The 24,465-nt window shown below is 43.2% G+C and overlaps 1 protein-coding gene across 7 annotated transcripts in view; it reads left to right on the forward strand.

Moving 5' to 3' along the window:
- The window catches only part of SLC4A8 (solute carrier family 4 member 8), an 81,560-nt gene extending 58,129 nt beyond the window's left edge, over positions 1-23,431 (forward strand). For 2 of the 7 annotated variants that reach the window (XM_043563951.1, XM_043563949.1), the window contains exons 20-25: positions 3,472-3,540; positions 4,826-4,999; positions 8,085-8,222; positions 14,534-14,625; positions 16,766-16,873; positions 18,046-23,431. In XM_043563951.1, the coding sequence (XP_043419886.1) occupies positions 3,472-3,540; positions 4,826-4,999; positions 8,085-8,222; positions 14,534-14,625; positions 16,766-16,873; positions 18,046-18,058 (594 nt within the window). In that variant the 3' untranslated portion in view covers positions 18,059-23,431. Of the gene's footprint in view, positions 1-3,471; positions 3,541-4,825; positions 5,000-8,084; positions 8,226-9,670; positions 9,678-14,533; positions 14,626-16,765; positions 16,874-17,245; positions 17,258-18,045 lie in introns of those variants that run through there. The other 5 variants (XM_043563950.1, XM_043563952.1, XM_043563956.1 and 2 more) reach the window with 4 other exon arrangements.
- The last annotated feature ends 1,034 nt before the right edge of the window (positions 23,432-24,465 follow it).

Below are 24,465 nucleotides of genomic sequence, written 5' to 3' on the forward strand. Positions count from 1 at the left end.
GAGTAAAGCAGATAAGGAAGTTAGTTAAGAGGGGCACCTGGGTGGCTCAGTTAAGCATCCAACTTTGGCTCAGGTCATGATCTCACGGTTGGTGGGTTCGAGCCCCACATTGGACTCTGTGCTGACAGCTCAGATCCTGGAGCCTGCTTCGGATTCTGTGTCTCCCTCTCTCTCTGCCCGGCTCCCACTCATGCTCTGTTTCTCTCTGTCTCAAAAATAAATAAACATAAAAAAAAATTAAAAAAAAAAAGGAATTTAGTTAAGAACACAAAAACGAGGGGCGCCTGGCCGGCTCAGTCAGTGGAGGGTGTGACTCTTGATCTTGGGGTGGTGGGTTCGAGCCCCATGTTGGTGTAGAGATTACTTAAAAATAAAATCTTAAAAAAAAAAAAAGAGGAGGGGGAGGATAAGAAAAGAAAGAAAACAAACATAGTAATTATAGAATATGATAAATGATTAATGGAAATATTTGGTGCTCTCTGGTGCTATAGAGAAATAAGGGAGTGCTGTTTTAGTCCGTGTGGTTGGAGAAGGCCTCTCTGCAGAGATGGTATTTAAGATGAGATGGAACTGGTCATGCCATGGATGGTGGGAGATGGCATGGGGGAAGGGAGAGAAGCAGTCTAGGCAGGCCCTGAGATGGGAAGGAGTGATATGTATACTAAGAAATATCAGGGCCGGGGAGCCTGGGTGGCTCAGTCAGTTAAGCGTCCGACTTCAGCTCAGGTCATGATCTCGTGGTCCGTGAGTTCGAGCCCCACATCGGACTCTGTGTGACAGCTCAGAGCCTAGAGTCTGCTTCCGATTCTATGTCTCCCTCTCTCTCTGCCCCTCCCCTGCTCATGCTCTGTCTCTCTCTGTCTCAAAAATAAATAAAAACATTAAAAAAATTAAAAAAGAAAAAGAAATATCAGGGCCATGTGGCTCAAGGCTGGAACACAATGAGATGAGAGTGAAGACTAGGTGGGGGCAGATCATGCAGGGCCTTGTTGAGTCTGGTAAAGGTAACCTTTGAAGAGTTTTAGCAGGCAAGGGACATGATCTATTTAGTATTTTTATTTATTACTTTTTTTTTCTTTTTAAAAAACATTTATTATTTATTTTGAGCATGCCTGAGAGCCGGGGAGGGACAGAGAGAGAGAGGGAAAAAGAGAATCCCAAGCAGGTTCCACATTGTCAGTGCGGACCCCGATGTGGCACTCAGTCCCATGAACTGTGAGATCATGACCTGAGCCGAAATCAAGAGTTGGACACCCAACCGACTTAGCCACCCAGGCGCCCCCCTCCCCCATTTAGTATTTTTAAAAGATCACTCCGGCGATGTCTAGAGAATAAGTTTTTAGGGTTGGGAAAAATAGAGAGACTAGTGAGGCTATAGTATAGGTGGGAGATGATGGTGACTTGGCTAAAGAAGGTTGTAGTAGGGCTGGATAAAAGGCATGTCTTCTGTGTATCTTGGAGGCAGATCCAAGGATCTTGCCGGTTGACTGGATGTGGAATGGAGTGTGGAAAAGGGAAAGATCAAAATGCCTTCCAGGTTTTGGACTTGACCATCTGGATGGAGAGTAGTGATATTTAAGATGGAGAAGACTGCCTGAAGGAGGAAATGATTTTGTGAGAGGTGGTGGGGCTATGGACAGATTTTGGGTGAGATATCCAGGAAGCAACTGAGTGAAAAAGCTAGAGGGAGGCTCTGGATTAAAAATATAAATGTGGAAGTCAACAGCAGTTAGTGGTATTGAAAGCCATGGGAGTAGATCAGATCGCTCAGGGAGCAGGGTAGATGTAAAACAGAAGTAGGACCAGAGAGATGAGCAGAGTCTAAGGAGCTCCAATATTTAGAAGTTGGGTAGAGGAGGAGACAGCAACACAGACTCAGAAGGAGATGCCGGAAAGGTAGAAGGGAAACCATGGTGTCAGGGAAGCCAAACGAGGGGAATTTTTCCAGAAGGAGGGATTGGTTAGAAACTGTCTAGAAAGATGAAGACTAAGCCAAGCCATTGGATTTGGCAATGAGGAGGCCTAACATGACTTGACGAGAGCAGATTCAGTGGAGTGATAGGGCAGAGGCTGAATTACAGGGGAGTGAAGAGTAAATAGGAGGTGAAAAGTAAAGGCAGCGTGGGCAGACAACTCTTTCAAGAGATTTTTCTGTGAAGTGGAATGGAAACTAGGCAGTGGCTGGTGTGAGGTGTGGGGTTAAAAGAGGATTTTTTGAAAGATGGGAGACACCTCAAACATGAGAAAAAAATATTTAGTTTTGTGGGTGGAAGGCTTGTGTCTGGGAAAAATGGGGTGAAAAGGAAAGTTCTATGGCTGTAACGCCAAACCCCAAACATTCTGGAGCACTTACTTGGCTCCCTTGCCTCCTTTCCCCTTCTTTTTTGGTGAATCTTCAACCACCCCAGCCTGCACTGCAAGTGCTATTTAGGGGTGACAACTGAGAGAAATGGGAAAGGATTTGGAACCATCTTCCTGGCTCCTTACTTTCCACCCAATCTCGCCACCTCTCCTCATACCCCCTGCCCCCTTCTACTCTCTGTCCCCAGCCCAGCCCCTGCTCCCACCTCTGGTCTGCCTGCCATCTGGAGGAGCCCAAAGATTGCCGCTCCTCCAGGAAGGTAACCACAAAGCCATGGGAGTAGGCATCGCCTTGCCTTCCTAGAACTGGCTCAGAAGGATTCTTTCAGAAAACCATTCAATAGTTCCGACAAGCAAGGTTAGCACCAAACTGAGATGTCTACTCACTGTACAGTTGAAACAGCGTAAAATCCAATGGGGACTTTCTAGTTCTGAGAATTATGTTTGAGAATGTTCTTTAGCCTCAGAATAAAAGCAAGTCAAGTTTAGTCTTCAGCTATGAGACTTCCCTTGCCTTAATTCCATACGCTTCATTTCCCTACCTCCTAGAGTTGCCTTGAAGATTACCTAGATTGCTAGGTGTGATACGATAGGTGCGTATGTATATATTCAAGTGCAATATAATAATGTTGCTGTTTCTCCCCAAATCATTCTCCCTCTGATACCTCCCCATTTCTACCCTCAAGTCTCTGGTTAACAAAAAGGAAACTTTTCAGTCCATGTTAAAATACACCAAATCCCTGAGATGATTGCTTGTATGATTAGAAAAAATTTGAAAGGTATCGGTTCCGTACAAGAGGGATGTGTGTGTGTCTGCCCATCCCCATGGAGGAAAAAGAACCTGACGGATAAAATGTGAGGCCTAGGATTTAACTAGGGCTGGATTACACATATGTGTAATCATTTCATTTCAGAACAAAATAATTTTTATCATTGTCAGCTTCTGGTTTTGCTTCTACTTCTAAATCATGCAAAGGCAGCAGAAACTAATGCAATGTTTACGTGGTGATTTTGTGACTTTGTTTCCTTGGAGATTTAAAAGTTTATGTAGTCTTGAGTGCATTGTGGTACCATATTTAATTTCTGGTCTTTCTGCCCTTTTGTCTTCAGTTTATCCCAATGCCAGTACTCTATGGAGTTTTCCTCTACATGGGAGTTTCTTCTCTACAAGGAATTCAGGTATGGCATGCTTCTGCCAGGGCAGTGTTTTTGCACTGGGAGCTCATCTGTCCTGACCAGGGAGGGAGAGCTCTCCCAGAAAAGCACAAATCCATTCTTGAGAAACTATTTCCTAGTCTTACTGGTTAAGCTATTTTAGATATTTCTTTGGACATTCGCTAAGTCATTTGGACAGTCAAGTTGGCATGATGATGGTACAGAGACTTATAGGATGACCTGGCTTGATTTCAGGGTACCCGTCATCCATTAATTATTCAACAGACAATTATTGGGCATGTGTTAACTGCTAGGTGCTTTGTCAGATGCTAGTAACTTAGATCTGAAAGGCTTGTCAAGAGCCAAACTGGCTTCCACACATGGACCACACTAGTGTTAGCGCTAGGCTACAGTGTGAGAGAGGGAGCTCAACTGGGGGTCTGCTGGTGAAGAGATCGGCAGTAGTGGGGGCTGCTCCAGGTAAGCAGACATTACTTCCTTCCCTACTCTGCCTTTTCCCATCCATCAACTCATTCCTCTGAGTCCTCTGCATGGAAAATCAGGACTGGGCACTGATCATTTGGGTACCCCAGATGTTATGATAACTTAGTTTCTTCTTCTATTGGTGGCTGGTTCCTCTTTGTTTTTATGGAATATCCAGTGGTCACTCTTACCCCCTGAGTTTTAATGTGACCTTCGGCAGGTTATTCAATCTCTCTAGCTCTCTGTTTTCCTATTGCTAATATAATGCTGGTCATATATTCTATCTCCAGAATGTTATAAAGTTTTATTTTATTTTCTTACTATAAATAATCAATGAAAAGCTCCAGACTCCTCAAAGAACAAGTAGGAGATTTGGTTTTGATACTAAGCAGAAATATGGAACTGGCTTATTTTGTATTCAGCACTCCCTGAGAAAGATCTCTCAGGAGCCAGTGTGGGATAGAAGAAAGACATTTTCTGATTCTAGAATTAGAAAGGATGGATTTAGGGGTGCCTGGCTGGCTTAGTAGGTAAAACACATGACTCTCAATCACAGGGTTGTGAGTTCAAGCCCCAGATTGGGTGTAGAGATTACTTAAAAAAAAAAATCTTAAAAAAAAAAAAGATGGATTTAAATTTTGATTCTGTCATTTACCAACCCTTAGCCAAATTACCTGTCCTCTCTGAGACTCAGTTTCCATTCTGTCCAGTGGAAACTGTATTACCTACCTTTCAGAGCGGGTGATATAAGAGACGAGAATGGGCCTGACAAGGCTTCTGACCCAGAGAAACCTCCTGAAAATACATGCTGGTTCCTTCCTTTCAGTTCTTTGACCGTCTGAAGCTCTTTGGGATGCCTGCAAAGCACCAGCCGGATTTTATCTATCTTCGGCACGTGCCCCTGCGCAAAGTGCACCTCTTTACCCTCATTCAGCTGACCTGCCTTGTCCTACTCTGGGTCATCAAGGCCTCTCCGGCTGCCATTGTCTTCCCAATGATGGTGAGTGAGTTTTAAAAAAATTATTATTATTTATTTTTTAAAATAGTGGTGAAACCCACACCACATAAAATTTACCATCTTAACCATTTTCAAGCGTATAGTTCAGTGGCATTAGGTACTTACATTGCTGTGCAACCATTGCCACTGTACATTTTTGGAACATTCTTATTTGGCAAAACTGAAACTCTGTACCTATTAAACAATGACTCCCCATTCCCCCTCCCCTAGTCCCCAGCAACCACCATTTTGTTTTCTGTCTCTATGACTCTGACTACTCTAGGTAACTCGTATGGGTGGAACCATAAAGTATTTGTGTTTTTGTAGCTGGCTTATTTCACTTAGCATAATGCCTCCGGGGGCTCATCCATGTTGTAACATGCGTTGGATTTCTCTTTGAAAGGTTGACTGATATTCCTCTATGTGTACCTATGTATATATATGTGTATATATATATATATATATATATATATATATATATGTATATACGTATATACATATGTGTATGTGTGTATCTATGTATATATACGTATATATGTATATGCCACATTTTGTTTATCTGTTTGTTCATTGATAGACTCTTGGATTGCTCCCGATTTTTGGCAATCGGGAATAATGCTCCTGTAAACATGAATTGTACAAATATCTGTGTTCCCACTTTCAGTTCTTTGAGGTATATACCTAAAAGTGGACTGCTGGATCATATGGTAATTCCATTTTTACTTGTTTGAGGAACAGTCGCATCATTTTATATTCCTGCCAGCAGTACACAGGGTTCCAATTTGCCAATGTTTGTTTTCTGTTTGAGGGGTTTTTGTTTGGTTTGTTTGTTCATTCGGTTGTTGTTGTCGTTGTTGTTGTTTGATAACAGCCATCCTCACCGGTGTGAAGTGCTATCTCATTGTGGTTTTGATTTGCATTTCCTAGTGGGGCTGAGCATCTTTTCATGTGCTTATTGATTATTTGTATATTTTCTTTGGAGAACTATCTTTTCAAGTCCTTTGCCCATTTTTAATTTTTATTTTTTAATGTTTTTAATGTTTTTATTTATTTTTGAGAGAGAGAGAGAGACAGTCAGAGAGACAGTGCATGAGCAGGGGAGGGACAGAGAGAGAGGGAGACACAGAATCTGAAGCAGGCTCCAGGCTCTGAGCTGTCAGCACAGAGCCCGATGCGGGGCGTGAATTCGTGAACCACCAAGATCATGACCCGAGCTGAAGTCAGACTCTCAACCAACTGAGCTACCCAGGCGTCCCCTTTTGCCCATTTTTAAATCAGATTTTTTGTTGTTGTTGAGTTTTAGGAGTTCTCTGTATATTCTGGATATGAATCCCTTATTAATGGCGAGTTTTTTGTTTGTCTTTTGCAGGAGCAGTATTATTTGGGGACTTTGAGGTGTGAATACATGTGTGTAGCAGGTTGCCATGTTTACTTTCAAGTCCGTCAGCCTGCCTTCCTCCCTCCCTTCCTTCCTTCTTCCTTTTTTCCATCCTTCCTTCCTTCCTTCCTTCCTCTCTCTCTTTCTCTCTGTCTTCTCTCTCATGAATCTGACATGGAGAGGATTCTTCATGTTTATAATAATTTGCATATTATAGTTCCAGTTTAGAATTTATTACAGTCAGAAGTGTCTAAAGTGGTGGAAATGCATTGTTTTAAGCCCCTGGAAGAGAGGAAGAGGTTGGTCCATCACTGATAAGTGACTGGGACATCCGTACCTTCTTTCGAACTGAAGCAGAGGCTTTGGAAAAGGGACCAGGGAACCTGAACTGTGTATGGTGTAACAGGTGATAGGCTGCTTCCTGCCACTGGGATGGTGATGAAATTCTTGCCACCTGACCAGCACACTGTCTCATCTTCTCCTGTTGCCTCCTCTCTCTGGCTCACCCTGTGTCACGGGGACGCTGAGAATTGTGGGCTGTTTGAAAACTACCCAAAGGGTGGGCCTCTAGAGAGAAAAGTCAATGAGGCTAATGTTTGGTATTTGTTTAGGGACTTTTGAGCTCTGTCTTACTGGGAGAATATTCAAAGGTGAAGAAACTAGGGTCAGGGAATTCTTTTTCTCTAATCTTCTGCATATATACCTCCTGATGGGTTTCTCAATTTTGTCAGAGTACACATAGGTTTCTGCATTTAAGTGTTATATTCAGGGGTTGACCATTTGGTTAAAGAAACAGCAAATTCCTGACAACTTCTTGGGAGGGATACCATCAATTTTGGATTTGTTGGGGAAATAGTTATGGAAATGAGGGAGAAATATGATTGAAGGTAGTAAGCCTGATTTGCCTCATTCCTTCCCTAAGCCACCAGATGTAGCTAGTGAGCACCTGTCAATCCAGGCAGGTCATTCTGGGTTATTATGAATTCCCCTTTGGCAAAAATGGCCTTTTATGGGGGGGGGGGGGGAGTGGAACAGCAGTTGATACACCCTGTCCTGTAAAATTGAGGAAATTAGCTGTCAGATATTAGAGGCAAGTCACTTTCTATTCCCTGAGCCTCAGTATCCTCATTTATAAAATGAGTGTCAGGCCAGACCAGAGGGCGGAGACAAAAAACACTAGTGATCCATGATGCAGGCATAAAGCAAGGAGTTTGCAGGGAAATGTATAGGCAGAGGATCAGAGGGAATTGAGGTGATCCTTCAAGGTCCCTTCATCCCATGGTGAGGCATGCTTGGGCTGGGTGCAGCTGGCCTCACCATAGCTGTGCTCCCGCAAAGGCTTTCCAGCCCACTGCTGCCCAGCAACCCTTCCTGCTCATCCCATGACAGGGAAGGGCAACTCTTAGGGCCATCTGAGGATGAAGGGTTTCTCTTTTCAAGGAGGGAATTAAGTTGGTTTCTTTCTAAGTTGTAGGGTTGTTATGATAGTTTAATAAAATATTGTATATAAAACACGAAGGTGAATATTTAGTATCTGGTACAAGGAAGGCACTCAGTAACAGGCAATTATTATTATTATTATTATTATTAATTATTATTATTAGTTTGATTTTCCTTGACATGTCCTAGTGTGCTGTGAAGATAAGACTTTGCTTTTAACTCCGGGAAGAAAATGAGCTCTTTTCATCCCCTGTCTTTATTTTTCTTCAGGTTTTGGCATTGGTCTTTGTCAGGAAAGTCATGGATCTCTGTTTCTCTAAACGAGAGCTGAGCTGGTTAGATGATCTCATGCCTGAAAGTAAAAAGAAGAAGCTGGACGATGCCAAAAAGAAGGCCAAGGAGGAAGAGGTCGTAGTTCTTGGACCAACTGTACACTTGGGGGCAGCTTCAAATTACAGAACATAGGAAGGGCCACATGAGAAGTCAGCATGTCTAGAATCCCAGGGGTTATATTTAGGAGTTGGGAAGATTACTCCAAAGATGTTTTTAGCCGAGAATGGAGCAAGGATTCTTGTCCCTATCTGTCCTTTATTTTTAGACACGATAACCCGTTGTGTTTCCCTTTGTCTACAGTCTGTTCTTATTATCAGATCTAAGGGTTCGTGTTCTCCTAAAAGGCCTAATTTGACAACTATACAAAACCTATTATCTGTCATGTACCTAATGGCAGATGGTATTGTGGTTGGCACCATGCAAAGACAACTTGCATAGGACTTTCTGTCCTTCCTCATTTCCCTCAGCGCTTGGCATCTGCTGTTCATACAATGGACCCTCAATCAATGGCCTGTACGTGCCAAGAATGGATGTGTAGCAAAACAAAAATCCCAGACCAAGAAATGAATGAGCCGGAAAGTGTTTCCAGATACAGTTAGTGCCTGAAATAGGGTCCTTTGAAATGCATTTTAAATGGCATTTTTTCTAATATCTTGAGTTTTTGAAATCTTGTATTATTTTTTCCAGCTTTATTGAGATATAATAAACACATAGCCCTGTGTATGTTTAAGGTATACAGCATAATGACTTGATATAGGTATATATTGTGAAATGATCACCACAGTAGGGTTCCCTAACACATCTGTCACCTCACATAGTCACATTTTGTGTGTGTGTGGTGAGAACTTTTAAAATTTACTCTCTCGGCAATTTTCAAATACACAATACAGCATTGTTAACTATAGTCACCATGCTGTACGTTACATCCCCAGAACTTACTTGTCCTATGACTGAAAGTTTGTCCCCTTCAACCGCCTTCACCCTTTTCCCCCACCCCAGCAACAACCAGTCTGTTCTCTGTTTCTATGACTTCAGTTTTGTTTTTGTTTTGTTTTGTTTTTTTTTAGATTTCACATGTAAGTGAGATCATATAGTATTTGTCTTTCTCTGACTTATTTTACTTAGCACGATACCCCCAAGTTTCATTCATGTTGTTGCAAATGGCAAGAGTTCCTTCTTTTTTTATGGCTGAATGATATTCAATTGTATATATATACCTTTTCTTTGTCCATTCATCCACTGATGGACACTTAAGTTGTTTCCATGCCTTGGCTATTATGAATCATGCCGCAGTGAACATGGGCTGCAGATATCTCTTCAGGATAGTAATTTCATTTCCATTGGATGTATACCCAGAAGTGGGATTGCTGGATCATATGGTAGTTCTATTTTTAATTTTTTGAAGAACCTTTATAGTGGCTGCACCAGTTTACATTGCCACCAACAGTGCATAAGAGATCCCTTTTTTCCATATCCTCACCGGCACTTATCTCTTGTCTTTGTGATAATAGCCATTCTGGCAGGTGTAGGGTGATACCACATTGTGGTTTTGATTTAAATTTCACTAATTATTAATTATGTTGAGTACCTTTTTATGTGCTTTCTGGCCATTTGTATATCTTCTTTGGAAAAATGTCTATTTAGGTCCTTTGCCTACTTTTAAATTGGGTTATTATTATTGCTATTGAGTTGTATGTATTCCTTATATATTTTGGATATTAATTCCTCACCAGGAGTTAACTCCTTACCATCTATGGTATTAACTCCTTACCATCTATGGTATTAACTCCTTACCATCTATGGTTTACAATATTTCCTCCCATTCCATAGGTTGCCTTTTCATTGTATCGACTATTTCTTTTGCTGCACAGAAGCTTTTAATTTGATGTCATTCCGCTTATTTATTTTTGCTTTTGTTGCTTGTACTTTTGGTGTCGTATCCACAAAATCATTGCCAAGAACAATGTCAGAGTCTTTTCCCTATCTTTTCCCTTATTATTATTGCTATTGAGTTGTATGTATTCCTTATATATTTTGGATATTAATTCCTCACCAGGAGTTAACTCCTTACCATCTATGGTATTAACTCCTTACCATCTATGGTATTAACTCCTTACCATCTATGGTTTACAATATTTCCTCCCATTCCATAGGTTGCCTTTTCATTGTATCGACTATTTCTTTTGCTGCACAGAAGCTTTTAATTTGATGTCATTCCGCTTATTTATTTTTGCTTTTGTTGCTTGTACTTTTGGTGTCGTATCCACAAAATCATTGCCAAGAACAATGTCAGAGTCTTTTCCCTATCTTTTCCCTATCTTCAAGGAGTTTTACTGCTTCAGGTTTTACATTTAAGTGTTTAATAACATTTTGAGTTGATTTTTGTGAATGGTGTAGCTTATGAATATCCAGTTTTCCCAGCAACATTTATTAAAGAGACTGTCCTTTCTCCACCAAAGGCTCTTGGCTCCCTTGTTGGGTATTAGTTGACTGCATATGCATGGGTTTATTTCTGGACACTTAATTCTGTTACATTGTTCTATGTGTTTTCTGTTATTAAATTTTTTTAATGTTTTTATTTATTTTTGAGACAGAGAGAAACAGAGCATGAGCAGGGGAGAGGCAGAGAAAGAGAGGGAGACACAGAATCTGAAGCAGGCTCCAGGCTCCGAGCTGTCAGCACAGAGCCTGATGCGGGGCTCGAACTCATGGAGTGTGAGATCATGACCTGAGCCGAAGTCGGACGCTCAACCGACTGAGCCACCCAGGCGCCCTGTGTTTTCTATTATTAAATAAGCTTTAACAATTCGATGCACAAAAGCAATGGAGGAAAACTTTAAAGATTGCTGAAAATCACTACACAAAATGTGAAGTTTTCAAGCATCCCAAAACTCTATAAACAAAATTTAGAAATTACACACTCACACACACAGAGGCTTACCTTGTTTTATTATGCTTCACTTTATTGCATTTCATAAATGTTGTATTTTGTACAAATTGGAGGTTTGTGGAAACCCTGCATCAAGCGAATCCATCAGCATCATTTTCCCAACAGCATTTGCTCACTCTGTGTCTCTGTCTCATACTTTGGAGCTCTTGCAGTATTTCAAACTTTTTCATTATTATTATATTTTTATGGTGATATGTGAGTAGTATTTATGATTCACTGAAGGCTTAGATGGTGGTCAGCATTTTCTAGCGATAAGGTATTTTTTCATTAAGGCATGTACGTTGTTTTTAGACCTAATGTCTTTTAGACACTTAATAAATTATAGTATAGCATAAACGTAACTTTTACATGCAGTGGGAAGCAAAAAATTGCTTCGCTTTGCTTTATAGTGGTAGTCTGGAACCAAACCTACAATATCCCTGAGGTATGCTCGTACATACATACATATGTACATACATACGTACGTACATACATTTATTTCCTGATTTATATAAAATTTTAAGTAGTGATATGTTTTTTTAAATTTTTTTAAACTTTATTTTTTATTTTTTAAAATTTACATCCAAATTAGTTAGCACATAGTGCAACAATGATTTCAGGAGTAGATTCCTTAGTGCCCCTTACCCGTTTAGCCCATCCCCCCTCCCACAACCCCTCCAGGAACCCTCAGTTTGTTCTCCATATTTATGAGTCTCTTCTGTTTTGCCCCCTCCCTGTTTTTGTTATTTTTGTTTCCCTTCCCTTATGTTCATCTGTTTTGTCTCTTAAAGTCCTCATATGAGTGAAGTCATATGATTTTTGTTTTTCTCTGACTAATTTCACTTAGCATAATACCCTCCAGTTCCATCCATGTAATGGCTTGCAAATGGCAAGATTTCATTCTTTTTGATTGCCGAGTAATACTCCATTGTGTGTGTGTGTGTGTGTGTGTGTGTGTGTGTATATATATATATATATATACCACATTTTATTTATCCATTCATCCCTCGATGGACATTTGGGCTCTTTCCATACTTTGGCTGTTGTTATAGTGCTGCTATAAACATGGGGGTGCATGTGTCCCTTCGAAACAGCACAAGTGTATCCTTTGGATAAATGCCTAGTAGTGTAATTGCTGGGTCATAGGGTAGTTCTATTTTTAGCTTTTTGAGGAACCTCCATACTGTTTTCCAGAGTGGCTGCACCAGCTTGCATTCCCATAATTTTTTTTAACATTTATTTATTTTTTTTTAATTTTTTTTTTAACGTTTATTTATTTTTGAGACAGAGAGAGACAGAGCATGAACGGGGGAGGGGCAGAGAGAGAGGGAGACACAGAATCGGAAGCAGGCTCCAGGCTCTGAGCCGTCAGCCGAGAGCCCGACGCGGGGCTCGAACTCACGGACCGCGAGATCGTGACCTGGCTGAAGTCGGACGCTTAACCGAATGAGCCACCCAGGCGCCCCTAACATTTATTTTTTTGAGCGACAGAGATGGAGCATGAGTGGCGGAGGGGCAGAGAGAGAGGGAGTCACGGATTCCAAAGCAGGCTCTAGGCTCTGAGCTGTCAGCACAGAGCCCAACACAGGGCTCGAGATCATGACCTGAGCCAAAGGCAGATGCTTAGCCAACTGAGCCACCCAGGTGCCCCAGTAGTGATATGTTTTAAGAAGAAAGTAAGGGGTGAGGGAGTTACTCTATTTAGGGTGATCAGGGAGGACTCTAAGGACACATCCTAGCTGAAATCTGAGGGCAAGTCATGAGACTATCTGGGAGTAGGAACATTCTAGGCCAGGGGCATGGCAAATGCCAAGGTTTTGAAGCAGGAATGAGCTCAGTGTGCTTAAGGAATACAAGAAAGCCAGGGAGCCTGTAAGGGAGAGAGGTAGCAGGACACTAGTTAGAAGTCTGTGACAATAGCTCAAGCAAGAGATGAAGGTGGCCTACGTTAGGGGAGAAGTGGTGAAGTGGCTGGTTTGGGACTTATTTGGAAGACAGAGTTGACAGGCTTTGCTAATGGATAGCAAGCATGAGAGGAATCAAGGACAACTCTTAGATTTTTGGCATGAACAGTTGGTTGAGCAGTCATGCTACTTAATGAAGCAGGTTTGGGAGAAAAACCAAGGCATCTCTTTGGGATGTTAAGTTTGAAGTGGCTGGTAAACATTGTACTCCATATTTTTCCAAAGTTTCTGAAGTAAACATGTATTTTTTTAAATTATTTTTTCACATTTAATGTTTACTCATTTTTGAGAGACAGAGAGAGACAGAGCATGAGCAGGGAAAGGGCAGAGAGAGAGAGAAAAGGAGAGACAGAATCTGAAGCAGGCTCCAGGCTCCGAGCTGTCAGCTCAGAGCTGACGCAAGGCTCGAACTCACAAACTGGGAAATCACGACCCGAGCCGAAGTTGGACGCTTAACCAACTGAGCCACCCAGGCGCCCCAATATGTATTTGTTAATACATGGTTTACTTTATAAAGTTATTTTGAAAATGAAATGAAAGAAAAATAATGAAGACTTCACCCCAAAATTGCACATCAGCATCCAATATTTATGTTCATTTCTTCATGTTCTCTTTACGTCCTTAACATAGTTTTCATGTAACTGTAATAATTGTTTATTTGTGTGGGGGAGGTGTTTTTTTCTGGTTTTTTCTTCTCATCTTGATTTCATGACACTTTCATGTTTCTATGTGTCTATATAATAGATAATCATATTTATTGTTTTAATGGCTGCATAATATTCTATAGTGTTTTCTCATAATTAATTTAAACTTTCTTCCCTTGTGAAAATTTACAGTTGTTTTAGGATATATTATTAAATATGCTACTTCAAACATCTTTGTATGTATTTTTTTCTCTAAATTAGTGAATTTTCTTTAAATTAGTGGGATTCTTTTTTAAGACAACATTTTGTTATAGAACATTCAAATAAATGCAAAAGTAGAAAGAACAGTCAGTATTCATATTTCCCAATTGCCTTATTATTTTTTTTAATAATCTGTTTGACTCAGGATTCAAATAAGGCCTAAATATTGCAGCGGTTGATATGTTCCTCAAATTTCTTTAGGGGTCCCTTTCTATCTTTTTTTCTTTTTTGTTGAAGAAACTAGGCCTCTGACCTGTAGGATTTCCCACCATTTAGATTTTACTACCTATGTCCCTTGGTGTCATTTAACATGTTCTTCTGTCCCCTGTGTTTCTAGTAAATTGGTAGTTGGATCTAGAGGCTTATTCAGATTCATTTTCTTTCTTCTTTTAAAAAACACTATTCCGCAGGTACAAATATATCTGGTTGTCTTTTTTTTGTGATGAGGCAGATCTATGAAAGAACATAATTACACTCTTTCATAATAAATGTGAGAGAAATTAGGTAGAAATTGTGGTAAGAGAAAAATGGGTGGTGTAGACTCATGGTTTTCCTTGGTCTCAGATGTAATGTCTTCTTCTCTTGCAGGAGGCTGAGAAGATGCTAGAAATGGGGGGAGACAAGTTCCCCTTAGAGAGCAGGAAGTTACTAAGTAGTCCTGGAAAGAACAACAGTTTCAGGTAAAACTCCCCAAACTCCACAAGGAGTTGACTGTTTTTTTGGTTGTTCTAGAAACAATCTGGCTTTGTGGTGGGGGGTGGTCACAAATGCGATCACTGGTATAAAGAGCTAATGTTGAGCCTCTCCATTCCAACCTGGGAAAACACCTTTTCCTTCCATGCTTTACTGAGCACCTGCTAGATGCCAGGTACCACCCCAGATGCTGGGAAAGGAGAACAGAGGTAAGGGAGCCCACATACTGAGCGTCTTCTCTGTGTTAGGACTGTGCTGGAAGCTTTACTTATGTATTCTCATTTGATCTTTGCAGCAGCTCTCTGATAAAAGCCTCATTATCCACATTTGTCCAATGAGGAAACTGAGGCTTGGATGGCTTTAGGTAATTTCCCCAAGGTCACAATGCTGCTAAGTAGAAAGTTTAAGAGACAAACCCTAGTCTTTGTATTCATCAGATCAGTGCTCCCTCTGCCTTTCTCTGCCATTTTCCGGAGATGAATAGGATATGGCCTTTGTTTCCAGAGAGTCCTCAGCCTGGGGGGTGTGGAATTCCCATGCTTAGGCAAGCCTTTGTCGAGGGGCAGAGGCAGCCCCTTCAGTTTGACTCATGGCATCTCTGGTCCTAGGAGCCAAGGGGGAACCAAACTGGGGTCCCCCAAATTCCTTAATTTCTGCCAAGGCTCTTAGCTGCCTTCTCTAGCTAAGCTATTGCTCACCACGGGACACGGGGCACTAAATTGGTCCGTTAGTGGTTTTATTCCCGGCATTTTGTTTCCACTGTGGAAGAGGTACACATAAGCTGAAAGAAGCCCAGAGGCTGAGAGGGGGCAGAAAAGGAAGAGAGAGGGGATCAGGGTCATCTAGATCCTGGATAATTTATTGCCAAATCATTGAATCCATTGTGGTTTATACTGAGGGGAAAATGGGGAAAGTTACATCATTGGGATTTTTTTTCCAATTTTGATTTATTTACTTTTGACAAATAAAAAAATATATTTAAGGTGCATGACATGGTGTTTTGATATCTGGACACATTGTGAAATGGTTACTGTCATCAACGTAATAACATATTCATTACCTCTTATAGTTATCATTCCTTATTTTGTGGTGAGAACACTTGACTTCTACTTTCTTAGCAGATTTCAAGTATATAGTACATTACTATCAACTATGGTCCCCATGCTGTATACAGGTCTTTAAAAATTATTCACTTTATAACTGCAAATTTATACCCTTTGATCACTATCTCCCCTTCCACCCCACCTGCCCAGCCTCTGGTAACCACCAGTCCACTGTCTGTTCCTAGGAGTTTGACTTTAAAAAAAAATTTTTTTTTAATGTTTATTTATTTTTGAGAGAGAGAGACAGGCAGAGTGCCAGCAGGGGACGGGTAGAAAGAAAGAGAGAGGGACACACAGAATCCGAAGCAGGCTCCAGGCTCGGAGCTGTCAGCACAGAGCCCGACATGGGGCTCGAACTCAGGAGCTATGAGATCACGACCTGAGCTGAAGTCGGATGCCGAACCAACTGAGGCACCCAGGCGCCCCATCTTTTGGCCCTTTAAAAAGAGACTGGCTTGTAGAAAATTTCCTAGTACTCTGGGCTTCTAGGAGACCAAGGACTCGATTCAAGGCCTTGATTGTCCTCTTACTGACATTTGACCTTGAGTGATCACTTAGTTCTGAGAGCTTTGCTTTCTGTACCTTCAAAATGAGGATGTTAATCATCTCTGATTGATAGTGAAGATATTGTAACGAGTGCTTTGTTAACTACAAATGGCAAGCATTTGGCCATGTAAGTGAGAAAACCAACGAAGACTGCTTAGCCCCATGCCTGGCACACAGCGAGCCTAGCACACAGCGAGCGTTCAGTAGGGGGTGGCTCCTGAGGCTCCTGTTGACATCATAGCACTGTCGGGGCAGGATGGCGGTGGCACGGCTGCCTGCCACGTGGCACAGCAGCCCAGCCCTCAGCACCACCTCGTGGGCCACCTTGCCTCTCTACATTCCAACCACCTAGCTCCTGGTGCTGCTGAGAACCGTTAGCTGAGCCCCCTCAGACCTACTCTTTCCCGCCTGGTGGGGTGTGATCACTATAGACTGAGATATGTATTTTATTTGTGTGTCCTATGTTTATTGTCCTAAGCATTGATTTCAGATGTGACCCCTCTGAGATTAATATATCTGATGAAATGCCTAAAACTACGGTCTGGAAAGCTCTCAGTATGAACTCTGGAAATACAAAGGAGAAGAGGTAAAGAGAACTATAGTTGCTGATTTTTGTTTATTTCGTGCTTTTAAAAATAGCAATCATGTTGAAAGTAAAATATATCTAAGTTGTAAAATTAAATTTGTCTAAAAAATATCCCTTCCGGGACTGGGGCCTAACCCCAGGCGAATTGCTATATGCCTCAGAAAAGGAAAAAAATGTTTTTTTTAACTATTTGCACAGATGTGCTGTTTTGAGCTGCCCATTTACACAGCCAGCCCCCAAACCAAGGAGTATGTGGATGCGTACATTGCCTTTCTCTATCTAGTCACCTGAATCCTCTTTCCAAAAGTTCCCATTTCAAAATCTCTCTGGTTACCGGAACCACACAAACTGGAAAATGGCCAGAATGTCCAGAGAGTGTCGATCATGCCAATACAGACTCCACCTATTCCAGTCATTCCATAATGAGAACTGTTGCCAAGGAAAGATTCGAAATATTAAATTATAAACAGGTTTCTGGTTTCGGAAATGAAAATTCTGTGTATCGTTTGCCAATAGCATAGATCAAGTTTAATCAGGTTGCTGAAGAAAATGCAAGGACTTGAGGCATCTTTGCCTGCACCGAGCGAGCGAGGGTGGCTATGTACCCAAACTACTTGAATAATTTAGTCCAAACACCATTTTAAGAAATCAGCCTTTAATTAAAGGCAAAATCTGAGGTCTTATTAAAGGCAACTTTTCTAGTTAAAAAAAAAAAAAAAGCAGTAGGCCAGGAATTAGGGGGCCTGGTCTAACTGTTTATTCCGTGTGTAACCCGGTAGGCTACTGTTTCTGGCACTCAGTTTACTGAGCGGTAAAAGGGATAATAATAACTGCCTCACTCATAAGAATGCTCTGAGGAGGAGCTGAAGTACTTTGAAAAGTCACAGCCACCAGTGGGTGGTAGTGGGAGGTTATTTCTTCATCGAATGGGTTAAAATAAATCTGTGCTGAATGTGAGTGAAATATAGAATCTTGTTTCCTTCAGAGGAAAATCCAGGCAGCTGTCGAAATGTATAACGCACATGGTTATTTTTAGTTGAGAACTAGTCTACTTGTAAATGAACTTAAAATATAGCCAGATCCAAATTGTGGTGACATCTTCAAAGTGTTGTGTTAAAAGCAGGAATGAATCATGTGTTCCCTTTTTGTCTAATTGTAACACTTTTATTCAGTCTCTTCAACTAAAAAGTCTTTGCTGGGAAGGAAGATTTGGGCCGTGAGGTGCCTCAGGGAAGTTCTGGTTACAGAGAAGATGTGAGTCTCTCAGAGAAGAAGCAAGACCGAGTCTGGCCCTGCCCGTGGTCATGTCAAAGCCATGCCGAAGCATTCAGTTACCCGTGCTGTGCATTGGAGGGCACCCAGCTATCCCCATACCAGCAGCCAGTCACCAGATGTGGACGTGAAGCAGAAGACCACCTCCTGTTGGTACTTCTTCCTTTCTCTTTCTCTTCAGAATTGCCACCAGTGAAGACCCAGCTTCCCATTTTCCAGACATTTTCTCTGAAACTCTCTGCTGGTGAACAGAGCCATATGGATCCATGCTGCTGCTGAGGGTTCCTTCGATGAGTTCCCTCTTCCTAAAGGATGGGATGGGGGAGTAGGAGGAGAGCAGAGAGGAAAGGAAAGGCTCTCCCGCCCTGTAGAATCTGCAGGCTCCCAGGCAGCCCTGGGCCTGGGTTTGATGCCTACTCTGGGGGATGCTGGTCAGACCCAGAGGCTGTCAGGAGGGTCTGCCGTTAGGACAGTCGGCAACCTGGGCATCGGCAGGGGCCCACCACCACAGCCAGAAGATGCCTCTGCCTCGGAAGCATCTTTATCTAAGCTCCCTAGCAGCAGCCTGTGTGACTCAGCGAGAGCCTTGGATGATGAAAGGGCCATGAGGGACACCGGAGTTGTTTAGCTCAGACAGGAAGAAGGTCGGGGGAAATCGATAATGATAAGCGAGGATGAGCAGCTTCTCTTGGTTTCGTTAAGGCTAGACCAAGAGAACGAGCTTCGATTGCTACAGAAGGAGTTGGTTTAGACACTAGGAAGGACTTCCTAGCCTGAAGAGTTGTCATGGTGTCTGCTTTCTAGACACCTGCGAAAGGTTTGATGATAGTTGTTTGTGAGCAGAAAAAGAGATAAGGTGTTTTTACTGGCCACGTGGAAACATCCATGTCTTGCCGCTGTCTCTTGAGGACGCATTCTGATTCCACTCCTGGAGAGATCCAAGTGCTTACGTAATGTCTCCCTAGCTGCCTTAGTAGCGAACCGTCATCAACTCAATGGACCAAAACCACCTTCAGCCATGTGGTTTCTTCATCATCATGAATTTCTTTCAGTTGACAGATGTATGACTCTCAGATGTAAAAGACCACACTGGGAAATGAACTGTAAGTGGTGAGATTAATTTTGGTATTTGGTTGAAAACTATATTTATAGTTTCTCTCTACTTTTCTCTGTTGCAATGAATATCAAGGGTTTGGACTCCAGTGTGTATATCTTCCCTTCCTTTGTGCACAGAATGTGACTAGTAAGCGTGTCGGTACCCAGGGAATTCGATCCTATCAGTTTTCCATCCTGGAAGACCTTTGTACAGTGGGATGTTCTTTCAGGTTCCTCTCCTTTCGTAGGTGAAGAGTTGGCTACAAAACTTCACTGAATGTTGCATTCCTTAGCCTCTTAAAACATATCAGTGTATTCTGGCCTTGCTCCTTGGAGTAAGACTCCTTACGCCTTTGAAATGGAAGGAATCCCGCATTCCTTGACCATTTCCACATCTCCTAGGACCACACCTCTTTTAACACACAGATGGTTTTCAAAATATTTAACAACTGGTACAGGATGGACACCAACCACTCAGAACGGATGCCTGCTGTAAGCAAGCAGCGTGCAAGGCAGTGCCAGTGCCTCGTGACCAAACATCATGCTACTTGCGGACATTAAAGTGATATCCCGTTGAACTGTGGGTATTGCTCCTGGTTTGTGCAATTTCCGCTCACAAGGCTGTTTTATGCAGAGCCTTGGCTTCCCTTTATATGGTGCAGACAGGAACAGGCATGCATCTTCGAACTATACGGGCATTAAAATCTTGGCGAACCAAAGCTTCACATTTGATCACTTTAGGAGAAATGTAATAATTGTACCCATTTACCTACCTAGTGTAGAAAAATCAAAAGGCAACCTGTCAATGGGGAAAGCTTTCCTGCTGGCTGACTTTCCCTGCCTCTCTCCGGCAGCTTCCTTGAGCTTGCCTCCTCCTTTGGCTTCCTCGTCCCCTGAGAACACTCCCACTTTCTTCCTCCATCTTGTCCCTCCCATCTTTTCCTGCCACCTCTGTGTAGGAAGGTTGGTGGCTGCTTCTCCCGTCCCCCTAGTCTCAGCACAGCTGGAAGGAATGTGATAGGGAAGAGCCCATCGTACAACAAATGAGGTGGCAATATCACTCAGAAAAATCTCTCTCCTATTTCATCGATGTCTCACGATGCCTTCCTTGTGTAGGCTCTCGAGAGCAGAAACCTGTCTTTATTAACTCTGTGCAGTGCAGTTACCGGACCATGTGTGTACTTTCAGGCCTTCCTGAGCCACATCCTCCCAGGTTACTGCGCCTTAGGAACGTTAGTTACTCTGGAAGCCTGTGCCAATCCTTTTAGGCCATTACATCTTTCTCAGATAACGGCCAGCCTCATTCCTGCTACATCTCAGTGGTAGAAACCATTCCCCCCTACTCTCATTGTCTCCCTTTTCCCAACCCCCACCCAACCCTCAACCCCGGTCCTACCTGCATGCTTCCTTGCTCAGGTCTGTGGCCGGTGGCTATGGTGGCACAGTCAGTTTGGGCAGTGTTGGGGACAGGAAACTGGGAGTGGAGGTGAAGCAGCAGCAGCGTGTATGTGTGTGTGTGTGTGTGTGTGTGCGTGTGCATGTGTGTTCATTGGCAAATACGAGTGTGTCCATGAGGTGTCACTGCTGCTATTAAATAGTTTTGTGTACCTAAGCTGGGAGGGGGACATCAAAAAAACATGATCATTCCCCCCTCTAGGGGTTCTCTTCTCAGACTCCTCTGATAGAATAGCTTGAGGGCAAATATAGGCAGATTAGTCTATAGGAAAAGATGTTTAAACTCAACGTTAAGTAGAAACTGACGGTTTCTCCTTGGGCCAGAGAAGCAGTCCACCTCTTTTATGACAAGGGAGATTTCAGGAACGGTTTGAGCGTTTGCAGGCTGGTGCCCTGATGGGCTGGTGACGTCAAAGTAGGAAGGGAGGGAAGCCAGGGATTGAAGAAACTGATGGTAAGTGAAATCTTGGTTCTAATGGTAAGAACTGGTGTTGCTGAGTGGTTGGGTTACTTCCTAGCTCATGACCTTTAAGGGAAGGGTTGGTCTGGAGAGAAGGTAAAGCCCAGCAATCTAGTATGAACTTGCCAAATACGTTCGGTTGCATAAAATGCAGGCTAGCTCTTTGTGGCTACATAAGATTTCCAACTTCTGATGACGGGCTTCTCGGGAGATCTGGTCTTTACACATACAGCTCCTGTCCCCATCTCCTTAGTCATATAAATTTGCCTTTGGGATAGAGGGGCAGGGAACCATTTATTCCAAAAGATGGTGTGAATAGTTGCTATTTCTCTTTGTCTGGGATGTGATTGGCTTCTAAATTAGTCACAAATCTTTGGTAAAAATCTGGTAAATGCTAAGTCTCAGGCTTGCTTGACATCTCAGGCTGTGAGAGCTGTGACCTTCAAGAAGTCTCTGTGCTTTCTGGGCATCCAAACAAGACAGTTCCCGAGTCTACTTTATTTTCTACCCACTTCGCTCTCCAGACTTCCCTCTTCACAGAGGAACCAACGGTTCTCCCTGCGTCTTCTCTATGAACTTTAATGTCTGTGTTCTGAGCCTCTAGGTTTTCCTGAAGCAGGGGAGAAGGTAGGGACCCTGGCTTTCCTTTCAACTGGCATCAGAAGTCCCATCCAGTGTGTCCTCTCTGCTGCTGCTTCAGCCTCCTCATTTCTTCTTCTACAGGAGCGTTAGCACCGCCTCCTAGGACTGTTCAGCGGTCTTTGCTGGCTTGTCACTGCGTTTCCCTCGGACTTCTCAGGTTTCCAAGCCACATCCTGGCAGGACATTCAGGAACCCTGCACTGAATGTTCTCAGCCTTCTTGATTTTCTTTTGGTTGTGGCTGTCAGGCCTCCGTGATGTAGAAATCCTTCCTGCGGGCTCTGACTGGCCAAATGAGACATCATCCAAGTTCCGCCCCTTTTACTGACTCAGCTTCCTTGGCTTCCTCACTTTCTCGAGCCGCCTTTCTTCTCCTTTCTGCCTCGGTCTTTCAACTCCTCCTTGGATGGCAGTCAGAGGTCCTAAAACCCACCACCAGTTGGGGGTGGTGAGAGAGGTGAGGATGTTGGGCAGAAAGGGGACTTTCTGTTTTCCTTGCTTGGGCTGAGGGGCTACAGATTCTCAAGCCCTCACACTCGTCCATATTTTGATAGAAACAGAAAAAGATATCCCCAAATCAAATCGGAGTGGGTTTTCAACCAAATCTACTCTTTTTGATTCTTGGTGCCCTTGTTCGCTTACACGAATTGTAGAGAATGGGCAGCTGACTCCGTTAACATTTCTTTGCTAGAAAGGAGGCTAATTTTCAAAACCAGAAGAGATGTGAAGGAACTGTATCAGTGCGTGAAGCATGAAAAGAGGAAGGGAGTGTTATGTGGGTCTCTTCAATAGGAAAATTCAGAAAGTGGAATGATTCATCCATAGGCAAAATTCCTCTAGGACGTTCTGTGCTCAAAGGGAACGGAATGGTTTCTGATCCTTCTGAAAAGGAATGGCATTTTTCTTACACCTAACCCACTTTCAGCATTGGAGAGTACAGAAGGCTTTCTTCGAGCTGATGGCGTTAATATTTCCTGAGAGAGAGAGAGAGAAAAGCTACCCACGGCATGTCTCCAAGCCCGGCAGGAAGTAGCTTGGGCTTCTCTAGCAGGTTTGCAACGGACCCCAACGTGCAGGTTTTCGTACATGCGATCATGCTGGAAGCAGAAGTACCAAACTGAATGTGCAATGACTCCTGCAAAAGAGGCCAGAATCCTCTTCCCCACTCCTTTCTCCCGTATTCCCTCCTCCAAGATGCTGAGCCTCCCTCATGTTGATCTCTGTCTGTCTGATTGGTTAGATACGGCTGCCCTAAGCGAATGGTGTCAGGTGGAGAGCAGAGCACGCTTCCCGCGGAAGGGGACAACTCGAGGTGCTGGTACATTTCTCTTGTTTTCTATGTTCTTCTTTCTAGTAGGTCTCGTGTAGAGATAGAGATATTTTTGTTTTAGAGATTCCAAAGTATATATTTTTAGTGTAAGAAATGGACCCTCTCCACCCTCCATGGTGTGAATAGAACCGAGAACAAATGTGTTGTGATAATCCCATAGCAATCTGTGGTAGGAATAGGACCCTCTCCCTTGCCACCAGGTCTCACGGTGTGTGTCTGTGAACCAGGGGAGGTGATTGTGACACCTCTGCCTGCCCAGACCTTCCTGTGCTCAGTGGGTGAAAAATAAAGTCTGTGTAAACTGTTCACACCTGTGGTATTTTTTGAGCCCGAACCAAGGGGCTGAGCCAAGGCCGGCCAGTTTCAGAAGGTGGGAAAGAGTAAAGGGGGGTCATGAAGGTGGTGGAGAGAGGAGGGAGGGGTGTCTGCTGGGCGTGCGTTAAGCAGGGCACATGCACCTCCTTGGGGTCGACGCCGCGCAGTCCTTGGGGCAGAGCCACGGAGGGAGGCTCTTAGGGCCCTTTCCCTGGGGACTGCCTAGACTTAGGTTTGGGGTGGGGGACAGGAGAGCAGGAAAAGATAGCCCCCCTTGGAGACACAACCGGGCTGACGAGAGCGACTGCTAATATTTAAGGACTCTACTGCCTAGAAATCCAGATTTTAGGGGCGCTTGGCTGGCTCAGTTGGGAGAGCATGTGACTCTTGATCTCGGGGCCATGAGTGCGAGCCCCACATTGGGTGTGGAGATTACTTTAAAAAAAGAAAAAAGAAGTTACTCCTCCCTTAAAAAAAAAAAGAAATCAAGATTTTAACAATCGCTATCACTTGGAGTGTTCTGGGTTTGGGGGGAAGGGGGGTGCCCCATTTATCTTCTTCTCAAATCCAACCGTTGGAAGGTTGGAGAAAAGGGGAAGAGGGAGGCAATGGCGTAAGAACAGAGAGACCAGTGAGTGGGTGAAAGGCAAGGGTGTGGGGAGAGCCAGTCAGCAAGCACCATGGAGTTCCTAGAAAGGCACCACGTGAGGGCACCCTGAGCACAGAGCGCAGTGTGAATATTAAGGAGAACAAGGCCAAGTTGGACGATGGACCTAGAACTCACTAGCTCTGGGGGCTTTTGCTGTCTTTTGGCTATTTAAAAACATCCTGACGGTTTACACACTATGTCATTTTGTCTCGGAGATCCATGCTTAAATTGCATCGAGTAATGGGCAGCGGATGGGAAGGCTGCTTGTGCAGGACGTGGGGCCGGCTCTGATGGGGGCTTGGGGGGGGGGGGGAGCATTTAGCCTTCTCGTGTCCCAAGGACTAGCCTCCGGCTTGGGAAGGGTTCCATTAAGTAA

Source organism: Prionailurus bengalensis, chromosome B4, assembly GCF_016509475.1.
Source record: "Prionailurus bengalensis isolate Pbe53 chromosome B4, Fcat_Pben_1.1_paternal_pri, whole genome shotgun sequence".
In the NCBI taxonomy this organism is placed as follows: Eukaryota; Metazoa; Chordata; class Mammalia; order Carnivora; family Felidae; genus Prionailurus; species Prionailurus bengalensis.